Here is a 21,173-nt window from a genome sequence, read left to right on the forward strand (position 1 = left end):
CCACCACCTGACAGCCAATTAGGTTTGTCACGTAAGGGGCCGTCCATAAATGACGTCACGATTTTTGACCCCCCCCCCTTGTCACACTGCGTCACAAAGTCAGACCCCCCTTAAATATGACGTCACAAAGCTCTGCCCCCCCCCCCCCCAAAAAAAAACATGCTTCAAATCGCTTTAAACTATTGTCATTGTAGTGCGTATTTCATGTGACGCTGCACTCTGATGTAGGAGAAAACATTAAAAGGTTAGTTTCATTAAGTAGAACGTGTCTATTTAAAGTTGCGCATTTTGATGTGACGTCACATTTCTCAAACCCCCCCCTCGTCACACGTCACAAATGTCTGACCCCCCCCCCCCCAGGTGCGTGACGTCATTTATGGACGGCCCCTCCACAAAACGTGCCAATTCGTTAGTAGCACAGCACACCAGAGAGTAAACCATTTAAAATTAGAGTACGACGTTTCGCCAGTAATTACAACCAGTATCAGGCGACAGCCAACGTCCTCTAAAATTGTGTTTTGCACTTCCATCTGCTGGCTGCAACATTCTTGAGGCCTTCAGCAACCTGATGTGTACAAGACAATTGCCTATCGAAGCACTATCCAGGCTCAAACCTGCTCATTTTACGGGCTGCCTAAACCCACGTTATTGTAAATGCAACGGATCGTGTGCTAAATGTGGTGCTAAACGGCAGCTTCAGTAAACCTTATGAATAACCTATTAGACTGTGCTTTTTCTCTAATGAAAATTGTCGGTCCTCAAAGCATTCTCCTATCCTGATTGCTTCATTTATCTACGCCAGCGGTGGTCAACCTGTAACGGACCAAGGAGCCAAAAGTACGCATGAGTTCTGCAAAGAGCCAAGTATATTTTGCCAAATATATTGACAGCTTTCGCTACAGGATGGGAGACCGTCACTGTGATAGGACCGTTCTACATTATGCCCCTTCGATAGAGCCGCATGCGGCTAAGGAGACACGAGTTGGCCACCACTGCTCTATGCCATCAATTTCCCTGTCACCTCTTTGTTCACCTCCCATCTATCTCCGCAATGAACAGCTCTTTACACTGATCTGCATTTGGGTGACATGGTGAAGTGATAACATTTGTGCCGCAGGAAAAAAGTTCCAAGGTTCGACTCGCGACTCCCGAGCACCTTTCAAATCTGGAAACCCTGGTTTAGACCATCCTACCACAGAGAACACAGGTTAATCAAGGGCAGTTTTAAAACTGGATTTGAATGCAGGATATGGATATTAACTTTTGTCTGTCACCTATTTGAGTAAAAATATTGGTGGCGGGGTGGTGCAGGAGTGTAATTTCACTCAGCAAAAAGGCCCTAAGTTCGATTCCCGACTAGGATGCGTTTGTGTGTGGATTTTGTATGTTCTCCCCATGTTCCGCATGGCTTTCCTCCAGGTTATCTGGTTTCCTCCCAGAGTTAAGATCAATATAATTGGCATCAGCAAAACATCCCAATGCTGAAAAATTGCCTAAAATTACTCAACTGAGATCACACAGCAGCAGCAACATCACCCACTGGTGAAAAAACTCTCCTGCAAAAAATATTGAGAAAGTGAATATTTCTTGGGTAAACACGAGTAATTTTTATATGCCAAATGGTGTACATGTACAGCCCTTTTAAAATATAGTTAAGGTTAAAGGTCTCCTCGCACTGTGCCCAATGTCCCAAATATCTTATTTTCATGACTCTTGAAAATAAGTCTTGAGACTCAGTGAGACTTTTCTGGATTACCGAATGACATTCTTACACAAACAGCAATGGAGATGAAGGCAAGAAGCTGAGACTGTTTAACTTTTAATCAAGGCATTATTTAAACATCGTCACAGTTGTCACTAAATCGCAGTGACAACAAAAACACAAACGTCAATGGCGACGCAAAACCGGTACAAAACGACAAGCGTGTGTGTGCATGCATGTTGAAGTGCATCGGTTCCAGCTTCAGCACTGATCGGATGAGAGGGGGGGTAGCCAATAAGCTGTCATGTGGGCCACTATAACAGTGAGTGCCACGGTATTGAGATGTTAACTATCTCACGTGGTATACAGGGTCGTGGGTTTGATCCTGACCCTGACACCTGTTTATTTGGAGTTTGCGCGTCTCTCTTCCTGTGGTCATGTGGATTTTTCTCTGGGTCCTCCAGTTTTTCCCTTCACATTTATAAACATGCGTTTAGAGTATTTGGCTGCGATGAATTTCCACATGATGAGCCACTACAATGAGCTGGCATTGTGGCCAGGTCGCTTCCGAAAAAGAGCTATATGGTTCAGTGGGCCTTACCTGGTAAAATAAAATAAAAAGTCTTATCGTTTTTGATTCACCATCGCGAAGGAGAGAAAACATTCTGTGCATGTGCTGTGCCTCCTGTGCGTGTTCGTGCTTGTGTGAAGCGTGTGTGTGTGTTAACACGTACACGTGCACATGCTCGAGGTTGAGCGAGCACGTACACGTGCACGTACACGTACACGTGCTCGAGGTTGAGCGAGCAGGTACACGTGCACGTGCTCGAGGTTGAGCGAGTGGACGGAGTGTTGACGCGACGCCGTCACGAGGGATGGCTGCGTTCCTCCTCCGCAGCCCTGGTGCCACTGAGTGGTGTCCCCGTTGTGCCCTCGATGCCCAACAGCCGCGTCTGCAGTTGCCCCGGCGCTGGCGGAACCTCAGGGATGCTCTGTGTGGGAGGGAAGCCGCAACAGTGAACAACAGCAACGCGGTGAAACTCCTCTATCCCTTAATTCTAGATTTGAAGCTTTCGTGACTGCAAGGATTCATATTCTTAGGTTTTTTCGGTAAAGTCACGTAGGTAAAACATTAAAATTAATAAAAGTAAAATAAAATAAAAATCAAGTACTTGATACAGCTGTCGTGGCTGTGACGGTTCCACCTGAAGACGGAAGCTTGTGTTGCCTCCGAAACGTCGTGATTTTTATTTTATTTTACTTTTATTAATTTTAATGTTTTCCTCTATCCCTGTTGGGGTGGCACTATCGAAATATCCTCTTACCAATTAACTCCAGATATCCACACAGATACACTACGGGTAGCAGCGTCGCTTGGGGTCCACGATCTAGAAAGTATTTCTGCACCCAACACACCACATCCACCGTACCTCCTTCGCTATGGTTGCGGCTACTGCTAGTCAAGTGTCACCTTCTCGGGTTTAACCAGAGACCCGGAAAACACTCAGTGGGATTCTTTGTTTTACTAGGTAAGGCCCAATGAGTAAAATAATAAAATAATAAAATAAAACATAAATAATTCTCACGACGTTTCGGCCACAACGCAAGCAGTCGTCCTCAGGTGAAGAATGAAACACCACCAAGCTTGGAGCGTATCTTATTTTCAGGACCAAGCTTGGTGGTGTTTCATTCTTCACCTGAGGACGGCTGCTTGCATTGTGGCCGAAACGTCGTGAGTATTATTTTATTATGTTTTATTTGTATTATTTTATTATTTTCCTTCTACGTGACTTTACCGAAAGAACCAAGGAGATGAATCCCTACAGTCACGAAAGCTTTAAATCAAAATGTAAGCCCAATGAGTAATTGAGCTCTTTTTCAGAAGCGACCTGGTTATCACAAATGATAGCTCAACGAAGTGGTTTATAATGTGAACATTTTATCCCGGAGCCGGGCTCCTGAGAAAGAAAGAAGAAAAAAAAGTCCACGTACCAGATCTGGCCGGATAGTAGCGGTGAACCACCTCCGCTCCTGCCAGCATTGACAGGAGACTCGCGGTCAGCATCTTGAGATAGCGCGGCCACGTCACGCCCGCCGGCATTGTCAACAACCTCGCTCCCAAAGTCTCACGCACGGCCCAGTGTGAGCTGTCAGTTCGTTGCGCCCGTAGCTTCTACGCAAGCAGCGCAAGCCGGTCTGGTGGCAGCAGCGGCGGCAGCAGCAACAACAGGCGGGAAGGGGGGATGGAGACGGAGTGACGGGTGGGGTGGTGACCGGGTCGATTCGTCTGTTCGAGAAAGGCGAGACTCTTAGTCGGAACCGCTGGACTGCGAGGTCTCGGCGAGGCGCTGCTGGTAACGGCGCTTCCGACTGCTTGCGTCTGTAGACGTCGTCTGAAAGAAACAGCGCGCCGTCGCGTGCGGTTAGTCGCACTCGATGGTGAGCATGCGGTGTCAGAGGTCAACAACGGGACGCCGGGGTCAAACGAAGGGTCAAACGAAGGGTCAAACGCGTGGCATGCGAGTCCCGATTCGAGTGTAGGCACTGTTCAGGGCTACCAGGCCGTGGATACTCGTCACGTGCAACCAACTCCAGTCTACCGGTCACCCGGAAAATATTTCAGTGAGAAATAATGAAGCCCTGCGTGGTACCCACAGAAGGTCTCTCTGCCGACTCTCATGTTAATCATGATCCACTCCATGGCACCGCCAATCACGAAGAACACGGGCAGGAACCGATAGACACCCAGCCTCTTCTCTCCGGGAACTTTACTGAGAATCCTCCCGAGAGCGCTGCTGAAGAACACCATCGCCCACTCGCCCGCTGCACCCCCTGACACATGGACAGACAGACAGACATGTGGACACAGAGATACGCGGACACAGACAGAAAGACACGTAGACACAGACAGAGAGACACAAGGACATAGAGAGACACGAGAATACAGAGAGACACGTGGACACACACATGAGACAGATATACGGACACAAAAAAACACACGGACAGTGAACACGTGGACAGAGACACACACGGACAGAGACACACGTGGACAGAGAAACACGTGGACACAGATACACGTGGACACAGACACAAAGAGACACGTGGGCAGAGAGACATGTACAGACGTTGTAAGCTGGGCTTCCATTTCTCACTGAATATTTTCCATCTCGCTGGTGATTTACCAGCAGCCGGAAAGGCCTCTCCCACAAACCGTGTCAGCCACGGGGGTTGTTTAACCTTATACGTTTAACCATACTTCACCACGCTGGTCAGTGCGGGGTTGGTGAAGCCGGGGGAAGCGCAGCCCGGGTTCGGATGTCATCCCACGCCACTGATGTGAGCCGTGACCCGGAATTGAACTTGGGTTGTTCGGTTCGTGGCACGTGTGCCGTTCACTGCGCTACCGCTCCCGACACCCCGATGCTCGCTACACCACCCCACTCATCACGCATGCGTCATTACAGTCCACGACAGTAGAGTTGTAGTATTGTACTGTTATTGAATGTGGTCAATGGAGGGTTTTGGACAACTCCAGGCACAGTCGCGTAAAATTCGAAAAACTAAAGGTGGTCTCTGTCGACCCGAGGCAACCTTCCACCAGACCCGGGCTGGGTTTTGCAGCCTTGACACATCACTCGAGGTCTTTAAAATAAAGGGCCGTCCATAAATGACGTCACGCGATTTTGGAACATTTTTGACCCCCCCCCTCCTTCGTCACACGGCGTCACAAAAAGTCAGACCCCCCCCCCCTCAAATATGACGTCACAAAGCTCTGCCCCCCCCCCCCCAAAATAAAACATGCTTCAAATCGCTTTAAACTATTGTCATTGTAGTGCGTATTTAATGTGGCGCTGCACTCTGATGTTGTAGGAGAAAATAAGTCTATTTAATGAAGTAGAACGTGTTGTCTATATTTATTTAAAGTTGCGCATTTTGATGTGACGTCATATTTCTCACCCCCCGCCCCTCGTCACACATCGTCACAAATGTCTGACCCCCCCCCCTAAGTGCGTGACGTCATTTATGGACGGTCCCCAAAGGGACTTTAACATGTCTGTGCTTACAGTCCTGCGGAGTTGTATATCGTTACGCGCTTCGGGGGTAGAGTTACGTGACTCACGCGTGGTACAAGTTGCATAAGGCAACGTTGTTTAGCCGCGTGCAGCGGTAAATAACGAAAACGCAACACATTTGACAACAGCGCTGCCCTAAAGATTAAAATAAGGCGACGTTTCGGGAAATGCCCTTCTGCATCGCACGAATTGTCAAATCCCCGTGGGGTTTTGTTGTTGTTGTTGCGCAGACAGCGTCCCTTCGTCAAGAAGCTCTCTCGTGAACAACAGACGGTGGGGCCGTATCGGCGCGTTAATCAACAAATCACGTACGGCGCGAAAGAAGTTCAACGTGCAGTACAGTAACCGTGCATGCAATAGAGCGAGATTGCTCATTTTAACGCCCACACCCGTATCGCCGCAATGTCACGTCGACGCGGCTTGTCATTATCGCCCTACATCGCATGCCGCCCCGTTGCGAAAGCCTCAACGTGCAACGAAACGTCGCTAATTAACTTGACGTGATTTTATCATTGTCCGTCTTCAAGGCCATAGCCATGGAGTCAACATTGGGGGGGGGGGGGGTGGGTGACCAAATTTATTTTATAGCAATATATTAGTGGAGACATTTTGAGCATATTTGAATGTTATAATTACGGCCTTGGTCGTCTTAAAGAGACATTCTACACCGCTGTACGCACCTCGGCCACGTAGAAAACTCGACTGAAGCTGCCACCCTCGCACGCTGCACGTGGTGCCCTTGCGTGAAGTCCTTTCCGCGTGAACCGCCGAGTCAGAATGCACCGCCGATAATTGTCGGCCGATTCCTCAGAGCGGCTCGCCGACGACCAAGAGGGGAAGGCGGCGGGTGGCGGAGCGATGCATGACGACTCGGTCATGCACCGCACCACCACACACCATCCCCCCGCCCCACTCTCTCTGCCGTAAAGCCTCGCCTCCTCCCCTCTCTCTCTCTCTCTAGGCCCGGGAGCTGTCGTAAAAGCGTTAGGGTGGTGGGGGGAAAAAACTGACGGTTTGAGACAAATAAATAATCGTGCACGAAAACATGTCGACGTTCTCGTGTTTGGTTGCGACAATTTATCGCGCGCGCTAAGTACTCCCACAGGAGACGTAGGAAAATAAAAAAGCGTTAAATAAATTGACGTAAAGGGTCGTAAAACACACGGGCAAGAGGTTGTGGCGGGGGGAGGGGAGCTGCCGTAAAGGACACAGACGTTGGTAACGCGCATGCTCACGATGTCGTGAAAAAGTGTCGTAAAAAATCAATAACACGAAAACCAACCAAGCCACCGTAGACCAATTATTTGGTGTTGATTCTGCGTTGGCAGTGATGGCACAAGCGTAAACATACCTCTATAAACAGTTGTTTTTAATGTTTACGCGATCTAACCCAAAGAAACCTGTATTATGGGTGATATTGGTCGCGAAAGCCTACGTGTTAAAATAAACATACATGTAAACCCCTTATCAAGTTCAAGTTCAAGTTCATTTATTAGGTATAGCCCTGTGAGCCATTCAGCTCTTGAATCGGGTGCAACCGCAACAAACAAAAAACAAAAACATGAACAAAAAAAACATCTTAAAGTGAATATGTGACTAAGTGCAAAGAGAAAATCCAAGAAAAGACAGCAAAAATATTGCAGAAAAAACACCGTACACCAACGCTGTGTGCAAAAATCCCAGTGGGATGCAAGTCAAACAACAACAACAACCACAAGACAACTTAGATTAAGGCCATCAGTCTAACTCTGTACTACAACAACACAAACATGGCTAAACCAATACACTTTTCGAAATCACCAAAATAAAGCCATGAAGGCAATGAAAAAGCAATCATAGGAACTGACGGAATTTTAACAATAAATGGCATAAACAACATGTACTACCAAAACCCTGCAGCCATAGCTGGCTGCATGAGTCACTCCACAACAGCAGGAGCATCAATCGGAGTATTGTAATTTTTCAATGCACCTTTAAGATCAGCACACTAAATCAAAACACAGGTCATACTTTGTAGCGATCATCCGGAGCGAAACATTTTATTTTAGGTCACTGAATAGCACTGGCAGCTAGGGGTGTACAACTCCTCTAAAGCAGTTTTGAGTGAAGATCTCATAGGTAGTTACTCAAGTTTCAATTTATTTGCAACAGCATTCCAGACCCTGGGGGCATCAATAGCAAAGGCCCTTCCTCCAGTATATGTACGGCAATAGGGAATATTAAGCTGGTAAATGAGTGTAGACCTTATTGGTCACCCCGTGCTCTTATAAATCTCAACGTTCATCCTAAAAAATCCCATCACATGGGACAAACAAAAAAAAATAGACAAACATTTGTTTTGCCCGTATTGAAACATTCCTGCGGAGGGAGCTGGCCAGGATCAACGGCGGCGTGGTGTATTCCGCAAATATGGCCGACTGTGAGGGCGGGCACAAGCCGGCGTGAGTAGGTTAAACGTTGAGTTTTATAAGGGCACCACGGGGTGACCAGCCCCTCCCCTCCCCACCCAGCCCCACCCCTCCCATCCACCCCCCACCCAGCCCCACCCTCCCCTCTCCACCCAGCCCCACCCCTCCCACCCCTCACCCAGCCCCACCCTCCCCACCCTCTCCTCCCCACCCAGCTCCTCCCCACCCTCCCCACCCAGCCCCACCCTCCGCTCTCCACCCAGCCCCTCCCCACCTCCCCTCTCCACCCAGCCCCACCCAGCCCCTCCCCACCCTCCCCTCTCCACCCAGCCCCACCCAGCCTCTCCCCACCCTCCCCTCTCCACCCAGCCTCACCTCTCCCGTTTTTGGATCCACGACGGACGGACGGACACAATAATCCCCAGTGGGCTGGTGTAACCAGGAGGTTCCTACCAGTATCACGTGACATTTATATATATATTTAAAAACAACCAAAGCTTCCCCAAAAAGCCGTCGGTCGTAAAGTGTCGTGAAATATTAACTGATTGGGGGAGGAGAGGGAAGAGGAGAGGGGGTAGTAGAGGAGGGAGGGGGGGGGAGAGGGGGAGGAGAGGGGAGGGGGCGGAGAGGGGGTGGAGAGGGGGAGAGGGGGAGGAGAGGGGAGGGGGAGGGAGTTGGGAGGGGGAGGAGAGGGGAGGGGGAGGAGAGGGGAGGGGGTGGAGAGGGGAGGGGGAGGGAGTTGGGAGGGGGAGGGAGTTGGGAGGGGGAGGGGGAGGGAGTTGGGAGGGGGAGGGAGTTGGGAGGGGGAGGGAGTTGGGAGGGGGAGGAGAGGGGAGGGGGAGGGAGTTGGGAGGGAGTTGGGAGAAGGAGGGAGTTGGGAGGGGAGGAGGGAGTTGGGAGGGGGACTGCCGCAAAGCGTCACAAAATTAGACCAACCGCCTGCCGTAAAGCGTCGTAAAGTGCCGCAAACACCCCCGCTCCGCACACCTCCCGCTCCCATTGTCGATGCTGAGGCCCGCGCGCGTCGCGATCTCCGTCGTTCGCCTCATCCACCCTCGCCTCGCCGCGCCGCGCCGCCTCTCTGCTTGCCCCCAGGGTGAGGGGCCTGGTAGGCCGCCGTGCGGGCTGGGTGCGGGTTCGTTACCAGGCACGGGGGCTGCTGCTGCTGATCCACGTGCGGGCTGCGTGCTGATTTGTTTCGGCGTAAATCGCACCGCGCTCTGTGGCGCGCTTTGTGTTGTGTTGGATGCCGGGTTTGGGGATTTGTTGGTGAGGAGGAGGAGGTGGTGGTAGTGTTGTTGGTGAGGAGGTGGTGGTAGTGTTGTTGGTGAGGAGGAGGAGGTGGTGGTTGTGGTGTTGTTGGTGAGGAGGAGGTGGTGGTGGTGTTGTTGGTGAGGAGGTGGTGGTGGTGGTGATTGGGGGCAGCGGTGAGCGCCACTCGAAGTCAACGAGCCACTCTCCCCCCCCCGAGTTTGAGTCCAGGCTGACGGGCACCAACATCGATGGCTAAGAGTGATATCTGAATCGCTTCTAGCTCAAACCTTTCGCTAAACACGCCCTGACCGGCGTGGTGAAGTATGGTCAAACACCCCCCTACCCCCATCCCTTGGAGAGGCCTTCATCCAGCAGTGGATTAAAGGGCTTGCGTCTCATTGGGGCTTTGTGTATGATTTGAGTTTGGGCTGTCGGAGCGACGTCTGTGTGGTCCATGCTGTGTATGATTTGTGTATGATTTGAGTTTGGGCTGTCGGAGCGACGTCTGTGTGGTCCATGCTGTGTATGATTTGTGTATGATTTGAGTTTGGGCTGTCTGAGCGATGTCTGTGTGGTCCATGCTGTGTATGATTTGTGTATGATTTGAGTTTGGGCTGTCTGAGCGATGTCTGTGTGGTCCATGCTGTGTATGATTTGTGTATGATTTGAGTTTGGGCTATCGGAACGACGTCTGTGTGGTCCATGCTGTGTATGATTTGTGTATGATTTGTGTATGATTTGAGTTTGGGCTATCGGAACGACGTCTGTGTGGTCCATGCTGTGTATGATTTGTGTATGATTTGAGTTTGGGCTGTCTGAGCGATGTCTGTGTGGTCCATGCTGTGTATGATTTGTGTATGATTTGTGTATGATTTGAGTTTGGGCTATCGGAACGACGTCTGTGTGGTCCATGCTGTGTATGATTTGTGTATGATTTGTGTATGATTTGAGTTTGGGCTATCGGAACGACGTCTGTGTGGTCCATGCTGTGTATGATTTGTGTATGATTTGAGTTTGGGCTGTCTGAGCGATGTCTGTGTGGTCCATGCTGTGTATGATTTGTGTATGATTTGTGTATGATTTGAGTTTGGGCTATCGGAACGACGTCTGTGTGGTCCATGCTGTGTATGATTTGTGTATGATTTGTGTATGATTTGAGTTTGGGCTGTCGGAGCGACGTCTGTGTGGTCCATGCTGTGGAGGAGCGGCAGTGTAACGATTCGTGAGCTGCGCTACGAACCGACAATAGTGGCGAATATCTTGAACCGGGCATGGGACCCTCTCCAAGGTAGACTCGGCCTTAAATGGTGCGATGTGTAAACATTGCCATTGGGGAGACAAAGGCGGCCGGTCGTCGTTCTTGGACACCCATCCCCTCGTGTGCCGTGCCAGCCTTCATAAGAAGCCACTAGATCGATGCACTTTAATATCCTCTAGATTGAACACTAACTTCTTTAGAACTGCGTTTAGTTTGTTGTCCTTCCACCGCATCTCCGATTAGCACGGTTGACTACGTACGGTGCGAAAGAAGTTCAACATGCTTACATAAGAGATGCTCGCGAACAGTGCTTGCCCCAAAAGTCTATTCTTTTTGGCTTTGTATGCAAGGGAACCCTGTTCGCTCTAAACTGTCTCAGCATCCAAGCTGTCACAAACCGAGGACCTTAAAATCAACCAATGCATTGAAATTATATCAAATGGGTTTCTAGAGATTGAACAGCTACAACTGAGATTGCACGAAGGGAAGTCATTGAATGCAGATACAAATAGGAGTGAGCAGAACTATTCACAACAACGCCAGGAGATGTACAATTGGAGAAAAGGCACACAAATAAATAGTGAAAGTATGAAGGAGGAAATGATTGAAACACTTCACAAAGAGAAAGTGTGTAAAGTGAAGCAAAAAATAAAATCAAAAGTCGTGCAGAGCAAGTTCGCTGAACAAATACGAAATAATTGGAGGGAGCACCGGAAAACGCAACACGTGTATATTTAGGACAAATGTTGAAGGCGGATCGGCATTAAATTATGAAATAGAGAGGGGAGCGAGAGCAGATAGAGTCCTTGTGGATACGGTAATTACATTTGATGAGTACACCAGGGTGCCTGAAGAAAGACGTTTTAAACCATATTGATTGGGAAAACATAATAAAAAAAACCCATAAGGATCCATAATTGAAAAGTGTTCAAAGAAGGATATTTACAGGGACAGAATTAAACTGAGAGACAGAGGAACACATGGGGCTTAATGTATCGCTGAATATTTTCCAGGTAGATTTTTATCTGAAATAGGTGGCACGTCACTAGCAAGATGTATACTCGATGCGGTGTGCCGTGCGTGTAAATATGTATGGGTCACTCAGCCACACAGATCTAGTAATTATGACAATGTTTGTCCTGACAGAAATGAGAGTGATTGGAATGATGGCACAGTAGTAATGCTTACGATGAGGATGATACTGATAATAATGATTGTGATGTTAGTGATGACGTTAGTCATGAAGATAATGATGATAATGATTTTGGTAATGTTAGTGATAATGATTGTAATGATAGTGATTACAATGATAATGACATTAATATTGGGCGGCAATTGATAGCAATGATGATGATGGTGTTGATGGCAATGATCATAGTGATGATGATCTCGATGACAATGATGATGATGTGATGATCACGATGATGCGATGATGATGGGAATAATCAACGTTTTTGGGTTTAGATCGCGTTATTTATAAATGTGTCTTAACCCTCCACCACCCGACATGGCCAATCAGCAAAAAAGTGTCACGTTGACAAAAGACAACTAGTTCACTGCTTTAGCCCACCGGTGTGTTGAAGCGTGAAACCACAACATTTACAAATTTTTAGTACGACGTTTCGCTGGTAATTGCATCCAGCATCATCGGGCAATTCGCCAGAATGAGCATGATGATAGTAATGATGGCAGTGATGGTAGTGATGACGATGTTGCCTCATTGCACAGGGCACCACTCTCACCATGGGAGTGAAGCGACGGCGCACGGCCTCGCCTTCCAGCAGCGCCAGCGGGGGGGATGCTGAAGAGGTCCCCCCCCCAACTGCTGCCGCCGCGGTGCCCCCCCGCAAGCGGCGCCGGCCACACACGCAAGCCGTGGATCCTGTACGTACCCCCCCCCACCACCACCGCCCGGGCCCCCCCCGTCTTGTGCGAAATAAGTTCAACATACATGCGTACATGTAGCCTGGTTATTTTACTAATTAGATCCGTGGTGCTGTGTGAGCACAGCAGCAACAACAAAAGACAAAACTGACTGCACCCGATAGATTTCAGTGTAATGCAGCCAGGGTGATCAACGGTTTAGCACTTACTGATTCATCCGCGTCACCTCCTTATCACTTCTGTCGCTATTACCATGATAACTTCCCATGAACTTTACTCCATGATTTATTCACCTGTGTTAAGGATTCGGGTCTTCCAAACTGACTGTGTTTCAGTCATGTTGGGTTCAATCATATTTCCTTCCTTGTGCTTATTGCCCACCTTACCCCTACGCTCCCATTCTGCCCTCTCTCCCTCGTCCTCCACACTCTCCTTCCTTACACTCTCTACCTTCCCTTTCCTCCGGTCCTTCCCCTTGCAGCTGGGCGTGTGCCATGAGTTGTACAACACTCTGCGGGACACGCGGGATGGACACGCGCGACTGCTGTGTGAATTCTTCATCCGCGTGCCCAAGCGCAGGTAAGGCCATATAATTGGCAGCGCTCGCACAAGGCGTGAAGGAAGCCGTTCTTCCGTAGAATGCGATGAGACAACAACAACTCTGCGGAGGAAGGTGTGGCTCCGCCCCTCTGATTAGCACGGTTGGCTATGTATGATGCAAAAGAAGTTTAACATACATACGTCACGGGGGTGGAGGTGGCATTGACTGGTATTTTGCTTTGTTATAAGGCATCTATTTGGTTCACGGGAATTGTGGCATCGCAAGACTTAGTGATGGCAACTATTTGGGGAGCCATTCGTCTAACAGTGGATTGTTCATGGCTGATGATGATGCTATTAATGGTGTTATAACGCAGTATTAATGGCAAGGTGGTTGAATTTAGTTTTTGTGACGAAATAGACGATGCAAATGAGATGACGTCAAGTGACACGTGATGCCGCAGGATGACGTTTCACGTCATGACAGCATCACTTTGGAATGCTTCTTCCCAGGAACCTCCCCGACTACTATGACGTGGTGTCTCAGCCCATGGACCTGCTGAAGATTCAGCAGAAGTTGAAGACGGAGGAGTACAACAGTGTGGACCAACTTACCACCGACATCCAGCTAATGGTCAACAACACCAAGGCCTATTACAAGGTACGTGCCGATCGCTCGCACAGATGCCTTTTCAATGTTCTCCAACTAAGCATCTCTGTCTGTCTTGTCAGTAAGAAAGAAGGACTACAAAGTTAAATAAACAAAGCTTTAAAATAAAGTTACCTTGCTATGAGAGCCTGACCGTACAGAAACTGGCCAATTGCCCAAAACTTGGAGACAAAAAAGCGGCGCTAATAGTTTACACGTTGCCTGTCAAGGCGATGACGTCATTACAACTACCGTCACCTCATTGCGTGGCTCAGAATGTAACGTTATTGAATCCCTCTGGGAACGAACGCATGTTGGAAAACGTTTCAGAATTCGTGCTTGTGCACGCGCGCGATTCTTCCTTGCTCACTTGTATTTTTGATAATTGTTTTTTTACCCTTTTATCTGGCAACATAACTGACACCTTTTTTACAAGGAATCATGTTTGCATAGACCACAATACCTGCAGTCATAATGCAAACAAAAAACATAACTCTGATAATGTATGCACTGTCCTTGAAGTTGATTGGTCCACACCCGAGACAGCTTTCCTTAGAGCCTAGTCTCACATGGGTTGGACCAGATGACGCCAAAAGGCATTATGACTGCAGGTATTGTGGTCTATGCAAACATGACTCCTTGTAAAAAAAGGTGTCAGTTATGTTGCCAGACAAAAGGGTAAAAAACCAATTATCATATTTTTTACTGGCAAATGAGGTTCCAAACTTGTATTTTTGTTTTCCGTTTCCGCCAGGAGGGCACGGTGGAACACCGCGACGCGTGTCGCCTCTGGGAGCTCTACGTCTCCAAGCGCAACGAGCTCATCCACCCGCCCTTGGACGTCGCCACCGCCACCAGTGCCGCTGCCGCTTCCGCCGCCGCTGTCGCAGCTGCGACGACTGCCAAAGAGGAGGAGGCGGAGGAGGAGGAAGAGGAAGTGGACGAGGCGGAGGAGGAGGAGGAGGAGGAGGAAGAGGAGGAAGCGGGGGAGGAAGAGGAAGAGGAGGAGGAAGAAGCGGAAGCGGAGGCCGAGACTGAGGCTAAGACGGAGGATCCTGAGCAGGAGCAGGGTCAGGAGAGCGGAGCGGGCACCACGGAGGACGACGAGATGCCTGGGAAGCCGGTGGGCACCTTCGCCCCTTAGCGGCGGTCTCACGGCCGTGTGCGCGAGGGGTCACAATGCATGACGAGATGCAAGAGCTTTTCTGATTGATTGTGTGCGTGTGGACGTGCTTGTGCGGGTTCGTATGTGGGGACTGGCCTCCCACCCCCCCTCGTGTGCCGTGTCAGCCTTCATAGCTGCTGCTACTCGCGAACAACACTTTCCCCAACGGTCTGTTAAAGGCTATATGGGGGATCCTTGTGTCGGTTCCTATGTGTGGGGAGCAGGAGTATCGTGCATATGTGCAGGGAGCAGTAGTGTGGTGGTTAGCGCACTTCACAACGAACCTGTTGACCTGAGTTACGATTCCCACTCACTGCCAAGACCGGTGATGAATATCTGAAACTGCTCTGGGCCTCTGCTAGGTCGACTCAAATGAGTACCTGTGTGAATTGTAAAGTTCACCATTGGGTAGACAAAGAGAATCAAGTGTGGTGCTGGCCACCCACTTCCTTCCGTGCCGTGCCCGCCTTCACATGTGCTCGCTAGCATCACTTACCCCAAGAGTATATGATCTTTGTTGCGTGTATATTTATGCTTACGTGTACATGCATTCACAGCGTGTGCGGGGCCTGAAGGAGCACCTGGAACAGCTGTTTGAGACAGTGGCGACGTACAGCGACCCATCTGGACGCCTCATCAGCGAGCTCTTTCAGAAGCTTCCGTCACGCACGGTCAGCACTGCCTCCTTCTCACTGTAGCGAGGCCGCCTCAGTTGAGCCCGAGCCCTAGCAAGAGTTATCTTAGTCTCATCCCTCACTCAAACCCTAGCTCACTCATCCCAACACTAACTAAAGCCTAGCTTAGCCCTACTCCTAACCCTGACTCTAACCCTTCCTGTCTTGAGCCCTTCACCTCGTGTTCACTATAACAATAGATTTAGCCCTTACTTTACTCAGACTCCTGATGTAAAATTAATGTTGAGCTTATTTCGCGCTGTACGGAGCCAACCGTGCTAATCGGGGTTACAGCGGAAGGACGACAAACTAAACGAAAAAATTATTTCTAAAGATATTCGTTTTCAATCTAGATTTGAAAAGTACGTAGCTCCAGTAACGCTCGAGCCATACTCACAGTAAGCCTAACTACTAGCCCCATTCAATCCCCTACCTACATCGGGTGCCTGGCCAGCGTGGGTGAAGTATTTATCGAACAACTCGCGGCATGGGGAGGCCCCGTCTGGCAGGTGGATGATTGTTTTATGTGCGGATCCGTGTCGCGAGCGTCCAACATTGAATAAGCTCTCATTTTCCTTCCAGCACTACCCCGACTACTATGACGTCATCAAGGATCCCATCGACCTGAAGACGATCGCTCAGAGGATCCAGGTGAGTGAATCTTGGGCATTGTATGTTGAAATTCTTTCGCAGCGTACATAGCCAACCGTGCATTAATGGTGAGCGCAAGTTAAAGGTGTTCGCAGGCCAACAAACAAACAGCTCTTATAAGGTACGTGTGCAATACGCCCTAATAGGTGCTCGCTAACACCACTTGGCTACATGGGAGATCTTTGTCTTTGATTGCCCAGCAGACCGGCTTCTACAAGAGCATAACGGAGATGGCTCGCGACGTGGAGACTCTGGTGAAGAACGCACGCAACTACAACGAGCCGGGATCTCAGGTCTTCAAGGTGAGACCTGCCAACATCTGCGTGCCAGCGTCTGTTCACCACCCTTCAGGCCATCACCCGCTTGCCATCCCCCGCTTGCCATCTCCCGCTGCCCCTCACCTTCTCACCCTCACCTGGTGGATTGTGGGATCTCGAACCAACAGCAGTTTATTAACAGAGCCATCTGTCGGCCATAGTTTAGAACATTTGCCCGGCTTCACCCGGGAACGTTAAGCGTTCATCGAGGGGCAGTGCACGGTGGGGTTACCCGCACGCCGCGCGACCACGAGCGTCGTTCTCGTCGCCATCCGCGAGAGACGCTTCTGTCGTCGTTTTGTGATGGCAGGATGCGCACACGATCAAGAAGATCTTCAACCAGAAGAAGACGGAACTGGAGCACTCGCTGGAGCCCGTGAAGACCAGCCTCAGGATAAGGTGGGCGAGCGTGGTGTGCACCGGTGCCGCGGCTGGTGGGGATATTTAGGAGTGCAGTGATTGTGTGCGTGCGCGAGTGAGCGAGTGGGCGCGTGTGCGGGAAGCGGTAGCGTTGCAGTTATCACAATGTGCAACGAACCTGCCAGTCTCATGGGCAACACCGGTGGTGACTCTGAGCTGTTCCTGGGCGTGGTGCTGGAAACATCACTCCCTGATATACGTGCGCCATGCCGCCCTTCATAGGTGCTCGCTAACAGCACTTGCCCCAATTGTCCAGTAAGGATATACGGGGGATCTTTGTCTTTTGTACGCCCGTGGATTCGTCGATGTGGCAGGAACCGGCGCTCGGCGCAGGGCGACCGCCTGTCGGCCATCACCATGACGCTGCAGTACGGCTCCGAGAGCGAAGACGAGGAGCAGCAGCAACCGCCAAACGGTTCGGTCGTTCATTCATTAATTCGTTTTTAACGAGAACTAAGATTGAAAGTGTGAATGCATTCACTCTGTCCGCTTCTCTGGCTGTCTGTAATGGGGATAGGGAGGCCCGATTAGTTTAGTAACGATGATCCAATATTAATAAATAAAATTGTTTAAAGTTGTGTTGCTCTTAGGAACTTACCCGAAAGGAAACCGGCCAACTTGATCAAGTTTAGAGTATTTGGATGTGATACATTTCCACATAATAAGCCACTTCATTGATCTATCATTTGTGGCCAGGTTTCTTCTGAAAAATATCTGTATAGTTCAGTGGGCTTTACCTGGTAAAATAAAAGAAATTGTTTAGTTGAATAGTTTAGTTTAATGGGGTCGCACAAAAAAACCAGAACAACAAAATATTTGGGTTGCTGGTCAACGTGATGACATCGTAACGTGTGCCGTCGCGAGATGACGTCATGCCATATGCACACCGTGTGACGTCACGTTTGTTGCGCATCGGTCCCAAATGGAATTATTGCTCATTCATTCATTGTTTATTTCGGGGTTCAATCATCGTGACGGTATAATGCCAATCTGTAACGATAACAACCCTCCACTCCCTGACAGAGCCAATCCAATCAAGTTGTCACGCTATGCGCAAAAGTCCCAATTGATTTGGTTTTTCAACAAAACTGGAAGAGGAGGAAATATTTAAAATCAATCCAATATTTTTGACATTTTTTTTATTCGACGTTTTGCTGGAGGTTGCATTCCTCATCGTAAGGTGTGGTTGAGGGTTACGTAAAAAATTGGCTTTACATCTACGCGACCTAACATAAAAGAAACCGATCACAAATCATTACGTCGGTCGTGAAATCCTGCGTATACAATTATGGCTGATTAAACGCATCGGAGGACAAACGTCTGTTGGAAAGTGTAGCACGCAGATGCCGTTTCGTGTGCATATATTTAACAACTGTACTTCTACAGCCTTGCCGTGGTGTGTGGATCTTGCGGTAATTCACAACGCGCTGTGGCTTTTTATAGAGAGTCTCAACGCCACCGTCCGACGGTCGAGACTACCGGCGGACTGGCAGCCAAAGGAAGGAACGCGCCCCAGAGGACGTCCGCCGCGGAGACGGAGCGATGAGATCAGCTCGTGCGCAGGTACTGCATGGACTTGTGCATTGTAACACTATGCAAGTTGGTAATGGCTTGGTTGGGGGGTGGGGATTAGGAGTTCTTTATCCAGCAGTGGATAGATGATGGTCACGGCGAATGGTCAATACGCCACCCTCCCACATGTCAAACGCGTTCGACGGTCCCAGGATAGGTTCACAAATATGCCAAAGGTGCATATTTGTGAACCTATCCTGGCACAAGCATCATCTTGTTGATGTTAATCCTATTATTCTTATGAATCTATTATTATTAGGCTTTTGTTTACCTCAGATGTCCTCACTTAGTCTGAAGACTATTTTCAGGAGGGTCTTGGCAAGTCAGAACGGCGCGAACGCCGAATCTACGAATAATTTGATTGCTTTAATTTGTCCGCCGCGAGAACGCCGGCGGATACCAAAACGTACTCGCGATTCAATTTGTTTCCCACCAAGGCGACGACAGCATGCAGTACGAGGACGCGCCGAACTCTGACGAGGATGACGATGCCGACGGCGGCGGCAGCAGCGTCGGCGGCGCCGCCGGGGGGGGCACGACCGCCGTGAGTCCCGGCGGGAGCTCCGAGTCCGGCGGGAGCCTCCTGCAGCGGCTGCTCGACTCGGTGCAGAACGCGCGCGGCGCCCAGGGTCAGCTGCTCGCCGACCCCTTCCTGCGGCTGCCCTCCCGCAAGGAGTACCCCGAGTACTACGTGCTCATCAAGCAGCCCATCGCGCTGCTGCACATCAGGTGGGCATGTGTGGGTGGTGGATGGGTGGTCTGGCTGCAGGGTGCTCTGGCTAGAGGGTGGCATGGCTGGAAGATGGTCTGGCTGGGAGGGTGGTATGGCTGCAGGCTGGAGGCTGCAGGGTGGCATGGCTGGAAGGGTGGTCTGGGTGGAGGGTGATATAGCTGCAGGGTGGTGTGGCTGCAGGGTGGTATGGCTGGAGGAATGTACAGGCAGGGGTTTTGCTTAAGTTTTGCGATCACAAAATGCTGACTGCACCTGACGCATGCTTTTAATTAATGCTTTCGATTCAAGTGTGGGAGAGTGCGTGGAGGGGAGTTTCTTGAGGATAATGGGTAGATGTAGGAGAGTACATGGAGGGGAGTAGAGTGGCACGAGAGGGTAGAGGTAGGCAGGAGGCAGAGGAGCTTGAAGAAGGCGAGTGCAGTCTTGAATGAAGACAATAAATAATGGGTTCTTAAATCAAATCGCGAACACTAATGCTGACAATTCATAGTTTCCACCTATCGATGGAATCACTGTCCCGTGTCTGGAGAGTCCTGTGTCTGCTGCTGCTGCCCCCACCGCCGCTTCTTGATGTCATGTCTCTCGTGCTTGTCGGCGGTGGCAGGAGCAAGCTGCGCGCAGGCGAGTACACGAGCGTCGACCAGCTGGAGTCCGATCTCACGCTCATGTTCGAAAACGCCAAGCGCTTCAACATGCCGACGTCCTCCATCTACAAGCGCGCAGTCAAGCTCCAGCACCTGCTGCAGGTCGGCCCCGCTGCCACATGCTCCTCCGAAGCTTTCCTGGCCGCACCCCGCCTGCTGCTGCCTTTTTTTCTGTCTCTTCTGTCTGTCTGATGTCTCCCCACTGTCTGCCTACTCCATCACCGCTCCTCTGTCTCCATGGTGATTTGCGTGGTGTTTGAAGTTAAATTGTGTGGTGGTCAAAGGTGGTTTGTTTGATCTTAGATGGTGGTGGTGTATATCATCGTCATGGCTGAGGCGGTGGTTTGTGTGGTGTTCAAAGGTGGTTTTGTATGATTGTGGTGGTGGTGTGGGTAGTGGAATATATCACCATTGTTGACACGGTGGTTTGTGGAGTAATGATTGACGGTGGTTTGTGTGGGGTGGTAGTGGTGGTTTATATTACTGTGGTGGTTGACGCGGTGGTCTGTGACTTTGACGTGTGCGGCGCAGATTAAGAAGCGCTTGCTGCTGCGCTCTGCGGACATTTCACGGGACTTGGGCGACGACCCAGAGAGCAGCACGGCCTCCACGCCCGACACCGCCAGCGGCAAGCGCAAGAGGTGGCGCCCAACCCTCGCACACCCGCACGCACACCCGCACGCACACCCGCACGCACACCCGCACGCACACGCGCACTCCCATTCCGCGCACCGTTGCACCTGTGGTCCTGTGCCATGGAAGCCATAGTTAGACCTCCACAATCGCTTCTCGACCCAGACCGCACTCTTGGCTCCGTAAAGAAACAGTGGACATTTATTTTAGCGAGAGAGAAGTGGTCAATCATTGGTCTAAATCACTTCCCTCTTTTTCCACTGTACAACCGAGCCACGCCGGGGCCGTGCCGAGCCAAGCCTGACGGAGATCATGAGGCGCCAGGTTGTTTTTCCACTGCCGCATCTAAGCAGTGACGTGCACGATTGCAATCTCCAGTCGGTTAAACCTCTTAATCAAGTTTTCGTCCTGCTCTCTGCATGCTTGCTCTCTCGCTGAGAGTGAAGGGGGTCGGACATGAGCTATGCTACAAGGCTGATTTCTTCACCTCTCCGTTCATGTATATATCCATTTATTACTTGTGGTTGTTGCATAATAAGTTATTTAATTGCGTAAAATACTTTGTAACATCGCCCCCAACTGGCGGACTTATGACC

At 50.1% G+C, this 21,173-nt stretch overlaps 2 protein-coding genes across 2 annotated transcripts in view; one reads left to right on the forward strand and one right to left on the reverse strand.

Moving 5' to 3' along the window:
• Window positions 1-3,858: 3,858 nt before the first annotated feature.
• Window positions 3,859-8,699, reverse strand: LOC133355504 (ubiquinol-cytochrome c reductase complex assembly factor 5). The gene is given in 5 exon segments (XM_061572829.1): window positions 3,859-4,065; window positions 4,067-4,095; window positions 4,358-4,534; window positions 6,456-6,745; window positions 8,559-8,699. Coding segments are annotated over 3 exon segments (237 nt in total). The 5' UTR covers window positions 4,512-4,534; window positions 6,456-6,745; window positions 8,559-8,699; the 3' UTR covers window positions 3,859-4,011.
• Window positions 8,700-9,205: 506 nt separating this feature from the next.
• The window catches only part of PBRM1 (polybromo 1), a 33,470-nt gene continuing 21,502 nt past the window's right edge, over window positions 9,206-21,173 (forward strand). The window contains 14 exon segments of the mRNA XM_061572693.1: window positions 9,206-9,291; window positions 12,424-12,579; window positions 13,061-13,158; window positions 13,633-13,780; window positions 14,523-14,891; window positions 15,491-15,604; window positions 16,190-16,258; window positions 16,459-16,560; window positions 16,886-16,974; window positions 17,310-17,410; window positions 18,439-18,558; window positions 19,005-19,296; window positions 19,905-20,046; window positions 20,476-20,585. Coding sequence (XP_061428677.1) covers window positions 12,439-12,579; window positions 13,061-13,158; window positions 13,633-13,780; window positions 14,523-14,891; window positions 15,491-15,604; window positions 16,190-16,258; window positions 16,459-16,560; window positions 16,886-16,974; window positions 17,310-17,410; window positions 18,439-18,558; window positions 19,005-19,296; window positions 19,905-20,046; window positions 20,476-20,585 — 1,895 coding nt within the window. The 5' untranslated portion in view covers window positions 9,206-9,291; window positions 12,424-12,438.

This window comes from Lethenteron reissneri, chromosome 51 (genome assembly GCF_015708825.2).
Source record: "Lethenteron reissneri isolate LAM-NWPU_2019-01 chromosome 51, ASM1570882v1, whole genome shotgun sequence".
Classification (NCBI taxonomy): Eukaryota; Metazoa; Chordata; class Hyperoartia; order Petromyzontiformes; family Petromyzontidae; genus Lethenteron; species Lethenteron reissneri.